This window comes from Pteropus vampyrus, unplaced genomic scaffold (genome assembly GCF_000151845.1).
Source record: "Pteropus vampyrus isolate Shadow unplaced genomic scaffold, Pvam_2.0 Scaffold19, whole genome shotgun sequence".
In the NCBI taxonomy this organism is placed as follows: domain Eukaryota; kingdom Metazoa; phylum Chordata; class Mammalia; order Chiroptera; family Pteropodidae; genus Pteropus; species Pteropus vampyrus.
Window position 1 is genome coordinate 11820541 of NW_011888800.1, and position 7420 is coordinate 11827960.

The 7420-nt window shown below is 39.8% G+C and overlaps 1 protein-coding gene across 1 annotated transcript in view; it reads left to right on the forward strand.

Moving 5' to 3' along the window:
* SEMA6D (semaphorin 6D) overlaps positions 1-6489 on the forward strand; it is a 56891-nt gene extending 50402 nt beyond the window's left edge. The window contains exons 15-18 of the mRNA XM_011355174.2: positions 224-324; positions 686-742; positions 2250-2417; positions 4163-6489. Coding sequence (XP_011353476.1) covers positions 224-324; positions 686-742; positions 2250-2417; positions 4163-5451 — 1615 coding nt within the window. The 3' untranslated portion in view covers positions 5452-6489. The remainder of the gene's footprint in view (positions 1-223; positions 325-685; positions 743-2249; positions 2418-4162) is intronic.
* Positions 6490-7420: the final 931 nt, after the last annotated feature.

A 7420-nucleotide genomic window follows, 5' to 3' on the forward strand; every position in this document is an offset into this window, starting at 1 on the left:
GAGACTGAAGGGAGATTAAAGACAGTATAATACCTAAGGGAAATGGATGGAGAGAAAAAGCAATTCTCTTCTGCTCTCTTAAACATTCCAGTTACCAAATGTTTAACAGAAATACTCATTTTAGCAAGCTGTTGAAATGTTCATTTGTTTCCTCTCTGCCCATTCTTACTAATTGGTCTGTGTTCTTGGTTCTGCTCTGGTTGTCACTTGTGTTCCTATGAAGGCTGTTAACCGAAGACTTCTTTGCTTTCCATAACCACAGCACTGGAGGATATGAACAGGACACGGAATACGGCAACACGGCCCATCTAGGGGACTGCCATGGTAAGACCAGATCTTCCTTGCCCATCTGGCTCTTCTTTTTGACCACATTTGCACGTGAACATTATTTTACAATCAGCCTTTTAATGACTCAGGACACATACCACCTAGCATTTAACTTAAACTTCGCAAAAGCTGAGCTGTTTGGTCATGGGGATACATTAGAGAAGAATCTTACTTTTTTTTTTTTTTCCTTCACCGTTTACAATTTTGTAGGAAATCTAGAGAAAGGTAGTCTAACCAGTAGGCTAATCTTTTTAATTTATAGTCTTTTCTTTTTATTTTTTTAGTTAATTGGAATTCATAAATTTTTGCTTTCTTTTGGTTACTTTTTACTGATTACTTGTTCCTTTAATTCTTTTAGAAATTTTGCCTACTTCAACTACACCAGATTACAAAATATTTGGCGGTCCAACATCTGGTTAGTTTTTTTTAATTTTTTTGAATTAACAATCTTTTCTTTCCTTCAGTTCAGCATTTTCAGCCCCTTCTCCCCTCCTTTTGCGCAGTTTGGCAGCCCCTTCATTTTTGTGCTTTGACTCATAATTCCACTGATGGTACCGAAAGACTTTTTCTTACTCAACACTTCACCCCTGTGTAGCATGTTAACAGTCCATCATTGGCCAAGGCACATCCTCTAAGAAAAATCAAATGAATTAACATAGACTGCATTCCAGCTGCACGCACATCCACCCAAGCTTTCTTCTCTCTCACCCCTGTGCATCATGAATGCTCCCTCTGGCCATCTATATATCATGGATGGCAGAATTTCATTATTTTCCCCCTCTCTCCTCACCTTTCCTAAGACTTAGTAAAGCAAATACACATTTCCCAAAAATGTGTATTTATAAACTTTAGATATCTTTTTTGAATGGTTTGCGGTAATCTTGGGAAACTGAATGTCGTGGTCTCAGTGGTGTGGAAAAGGCTCCCGTTGAATGAAGCTGGTTTTTGATGTTTAAGGTGTTCATGTACACCTCTCTGTCCGTATCTGCTTGGGAGGCTTCATCTGTGACCATTGCACCAATCTGAATTGGGGGTCTCTGGAGTTTCAACCTAAAATCATATGCTTACATTCTGAGGGAAAATCCTCTTGGTAAAAGTCAGTAATAGACATGCTAGGAGGTTGAGTTACTACCGATCTTACTGCTGCTTCTGAAAACTTACCAGCAGTTTCATTCCTCAGTGGGGGTTGCAGGGTCATGGAGAAAGGGATGGCAGATCTTATATATTAGAACATCCTAATTCAGCTTATAAATGCCGTTTATTTTGCATAAGTTGCTGCAAACTCTTGAGAAGAAAATCCCTGGGCATTTAGGGAGGTACAGGCAAGGTTCATCCCTGCTTCAGTGTTTTACTATGGACGGTGAGCCCTCAGTACAGTGAACAGTCTACAGATGGATGGGGGCCATGGCAAAGCAGGAAACCTCTTAGGCGGAGATGATTTATCAGGTCCCAAATCAAGTGTCTACATGAACTTACCCAGATGTTTTCTGGTGAAGCTACACTTAGGTTCCGTAGTGAAGGATATACAGTCTCCAACTGTCTATGAAAGTGCTTTGAAAAATATACACAAAAGGAAATGATGTTTTCTCACAAAAGGATGAAAAAATAGCAATTAATCTTTGGGGTTTGTATTACCTTGTCTGTGTCATTCATCACCATAGGGGCTTCTGTAGGAGTTTTTTAACTATCTTTAATTTTGAAATCCACTTAATATAGCTTTATTGTTAATTTTAAGTTTCTATTTTTCCCTTTCAAGAAAAGGATTTGGTGTAGTCTCTGCAAATGTGTTTTTTTGAAATCCCAGAACAGGCTCTCTCATAAAATTTACTTAAATTGTACTTAAAAATGCAGCAGACCAGTCAGTCAGAAAAATCTGCTGGCACTCACTACCCACGTTAATAAAAATCTGTTTGCCACCACAGACATGGAGGTATCTTCATCTTCTGTTACCACAATAGCAAGTATCCCAGAAATTACACCTAAAGTGATTGATACCTGGAGACCTAAACTGACGAGCTCCCGGAAATTTGTAGTTCAAGATGACCCAAACACTTCTGATTTTACTGATCCTTTATCGGGTATCCCAAAGGGTAAGGCCTCACCAGGGAATTCATCTGTCACTGAGTGGAAACCTGATTCCTAATGTCTCTGAGGACCTTCTGGACCTAGGGCTGTCCACAGGTGAACTGGAATGAAGTTGCTGCTGGTACCGCCACCTCCACTGGCCGCAGTCACTTCAGTTTTCCGTGATTATATTGCAGTGCATTCTTTTAAAGATGAAAGAGGTGGAAAGCTGTTAAAGGGTGGTGAAACAGCCACTCAGACAACCTAATCTGTGTTGGTTTCTGTCTGAAGAAGCTGGAGACTTCTGGATATCAGAGAATTTCGAAGGTTACCCCAGCAACATTTAAAAACAAAACTCATTAACTGCAAATAACCGGATACCAGATGCTCTGCCTAGGAGCATTTCCCAGCCTTTCATTTAGCTGCAGTTCAAAATGCAATATGAAAAGGATATGTCTGGGGCTAAGTTGCTTGGAAGCCACAAGCAGTAAAACATAACAGAGTGCTTATCCATAACTATCCTTTTCAGCCCATAATAGAAGCAGTTATAACGTAGATGTGGACTAGGCTTAAAAAATACGTTACTCCAGAAAGATAAAACCTATTCTCTAGTGCTTACTAAACTGTGGGATCAGGTTTCCAATCAGTTTTCATGACAGTGCATTGTCATTTATGATTTATATCTGTTGATTTTGGTTTTATATATTTTCACTGTAAACAACCTTATAATCATTCTTTCTGCGTTGTTTTCTTTAGTAATACCATTTTGACTTTTCTTTCTTTGTCTTTCAAAATGCCACTGCATTTTATAACCCTGGACATTAATTAAAAACAACTAATGATTAAAGGCCTTAGTACTAACCTAAAGCAACGGAATCTTTAAAATCACTCTGACTTACTTTATTCTGGGATAGCTGTGTTTATAGCATATAACAGACTTGGATACCTCTTAAACTAACGTTTCTTTGGTTGACTGTTAGATGTCTGTGGTTGCATTAAAAATCCCAATAATTACAAACTAATTCACTCTCCTTCTTCTATTCTAACTTAAATATTTCTTAACTACTTCAAGGTATTTGAATAATATTACTTAACTAATACATAGAACATTTCCTTAGACTGTCTGAATTTCTCTCATAGCAAGCAATTCAAGAATGCTTCACCCCAGGACAGAATGAAAAAAAAAAAAAAAAATCAAAGCAAACATGAAAGTCTATATTTGTAGCTAACAATGACCAAACAGATGCTTTTAGTTTGTGAACAAATTATGCATTTTTATTCCAGTTAAGGTAGCAAAATTGTATTAGCATAATTATTTTAGCATGATATATATTTAATGCCAATTCATACATTTCCCTAATTCCAGCAGCTGCCCTTTATGAGTTAGGAGAAAATCATGAGACAAAACATTTTATTAGTTTAAAACTAGCCATTTGGAAAATATATACATTCTCATTCTAGTTTTTAGGTAGACACCCTTAGAATTTCTAATGTTATATAACAACTACTTAAGAGGAATTGTGGAAAAGAGACAGAGAAATAAAGATCAATGGGAGATAAGTGTTATCCTAGCTTTTGCAGCAATCAGCTATCTCTGGGGAACCTATTGTAATTAAGGGAAAAATATATGCAGAATTTTAGAGTCCATCTGACCCTCCAAGCTAAGCATACGGACCATGTGAAGGTAGTGTTGGCTCAATGGAAGCCATTTGCTAGCTAATATTGTTTTAAAGAGCACCTCACTCAGATTCTTTCCCTGTGTCTGTTGCAGGTGTACGATGGGAAGTCCAGTCTGGAGAGTCCAACCAGATGGTCCACATGAATGTCCTCATCACCTGTGTCTTTGCCGCTTTTGTTTTGGGTGCATTCATTGCAGGTGTGGCAGTATACTGCTATCGTGATATGTTTGTTCGGAAAAACAGAAAGATCCATAAAGATGCAGAATCTGCCCAGTCGTGCACAGACTCCAGTGGAAGTTTTGCCAAACTGAATGGTCTCTTTGACAGCCCGGTCAAGGAATATCAACAGAATATTGATTCTCCCAAATTGTATAGTAATCTGCTGACCAGTCGGAAAGAGCTGCCACCCAATGGAGAAACTAAATCCATGGTAATGGATCATCGAGGCCAGCCCCCCGAGCTGGCCGCGCTCCCCACACCTGAATCTACACCTGTGCTTCACCAGAAGACCCTGCAGGCCATGAAGAGCCACTCAGACAAGGCCCATGGCCATGGGGCTTCAAGGAAAGAAACCTCCCAGTTTTTTCCTTCTAGTCCTCCACCCCATTCCCCTTTAAGTCATGGGCATATCCCCAGTGCCATTGTTCTTCCTAATGCGACCCATGACTACAACACGTCTTTCTCAAATTCTAATGCTCACAAAGCTGAAAAGAAGCTTCAACACATCGACCACCCTCTTACAAAGTCATCCAGTAAAAGAGATCACCGGCGTTCTGTGGATTCCAGAAATACCCTCAATGATCTACTGAAGCATCTAAATGACCCAAATAGTAACCCCAAAGCCATCATGGGAGACATCCAAATGGCCCACCAGACCCTGATGCTGGATCCTGTGGGACCCATGTCCGAGGTCCCGCCCAAGGTCCCTAACCGGGAGGCATCGCTCTACTCTCCTCCTTCTACTCTCCCCAGAAATAGCCCAACCAAGCGAGTGGACGTCCCCACCACCCCTGGAGTCCCAATGACTTCTCTGGAAAGACAAAGGGGTTATCACAAAAATTCCTCTCAGAGGCACTCTATATCTGCTATGCCTAAAAACTTAAACTCACCGAATGGTGTTTTGTTATCTAGACAGCCCAGCATGAACCGCGGAGGGTACATGCCCACTCCAACAGGGGCGAAGGTGGACTATATCCAGGGAACACCAGTGAGTGTTCATCTGCAGCCCTCCCTCTCCAGACAGAGCAGCTACACCAGTAATGGCACCCTTCCTAGGACGGGGCTAAAGAGGACACCGTCCTTAAAACCTGACGTGCCACCAAAGCCTTCGTTTGTTCCTCAAACCACGTCTGTTCGACCACTGAACAAATACACTTACTAGGCCTCAAGTGTGCTATTCCCTGTGTGGCTTTATCCTGTCCATATTGTTGAGAGGATGATATTGTAAGGGTACCTTAAGACGAGAGACTCGCTTGTATTTTAAGAGAACCAAGTGGCCAAAGAAACTCTTTCTAACTTTGGCAACATCAAAACTTGCCACATGTAGCTACTGCAGCAAGGCTTCTGTGTACTTGCCTGAAAACAAAGGAAGGTGCTGGCCATTCCATTTCTTTTGTTCAAAGCTAAAGAGATGTCTAGCTTTGAGGGGCTACTTTACCAGTGTAAAGAGCTGATACAGTACTCAGAAGAACTGTGAGCAAATACTTGAAAATGGGTTCAACTTAGACTACCATTATGTGTGGTCTTCCCATTAAATGTGAACATTTTAATTTGTATGCATTCACCTTGCCTCTTGCACAAATGTCAAAAACAATGGTAATGTCTCAAAGAAACCAACTTGTAGATTACCAAACAATTTGCTAAAAATTCAGCCTTTGACCCAAAACTGTAGCATTTTTTTTCATGCGTGGCATTTTTTTTCATGCCACCAATGAACTGTGTGTGTGTGTGTATGTGTGTGCGTGTGTGTGTGCGTGTGCGTGTGTGTGTGTGTTCTGTACCCACTAGAATTTGTTTAGGCGCCCATTGCATCTTTTTGTGCTGTGGAGTTGTTTACATTGAGCACGACTGAACAAGAGACAATAACTATTTCCCTCAGCAGTCCATTGGGTGCAGCTTTGAGGAAAATAAAATCGAGGCTGATTTTGCCATCAAAATGATTGACTTACGTGGTACCCAATGCCAGAATGTAAGAGTTCTAAGTAATTTTGTGCTGCTATTCATTAAAACTTCTATGACAGCATTGCCAGCTTAAGGAGATAGAGATATTAAGAGGTATCCTTGATTTATCCACCAGTATTCAGTAGTGAAATTTACCTGTCCACTGTGAATCCAAGCCTGAGTCACTCTATTTAATCTTGGACACACTAATAGGGTTTTATTTTGATTGTGTTTGGTTTGACCCCTGTAGCAAAATATCTCTTCCTTTAACTCTTCCTACTCCTAAGATTTAAAAAAGGAAAAAAAAAAAAGGAAATGTGAAAGGAATTGTAATTGGCTTAACAGAAACAGCTTCTGAAAACCTAACAGTGGTGCAATCATGTTGTCTATGTTGTGCTATGTGAGAATTTTCTCCTAAGTCATGCAGGTAATGACAATATACTGTAAATATTACATGTGAGTTTACCTGAATCTGTGCATTTTGTGCCTTATTCATGAGAGTGATAGAAGTACTAAAATATGTCAAGTGTTTTCAGTATAGCACATCATTTACTGAGTGCCAGTTGTAAATGTTTTTCAACCAGCACCCAAAAAGACTTTTTTAAAATTCATAAAAACAACCTAGAACAATTAATTGTAAAACAATCCACCCAAATAGTAGCGTTCCATCCTTTGCCATGATAAACATTCCACTCCTGCTTTCCTAAGGATGAAACAGTGATAATGTGAAATCAAATGGTGTTTCCCAGGTAATGTGACACCTGTGGAAACCACGCAGAGTCATTTATTCGTTGCTTTTCAGAAGCCACTTAGAGTTGTTGATGTGCAATCCCAATGATGGTTTCGGTTAATATGCTACACACCACACCATGGTTTATTGACCCTAATCCAGAAAGTGTCAAGGCAGAGGAATGCTCCAGACTTAGACAAATAAGTGCAACTGGTTTCTTGTGATAATGCTGATGATATACATTATTTGGGGGAGGACGGGTGGCAAAAGAACAGCATTTTTATACAGACTGTAGAATACTGCTACAGTTATTCTCTTCCTTTGAGAATATTGTTTTATAAAGAAGGTAATTCTCTGAGACCTCTGGAAGCGCAAAAGCTAAAACTTCTGTTCTTGAATCGCTTCAGCTTTGCAACTAAAATATTACAGATTAATAATAAGTTAAACCAACCAAGGATAA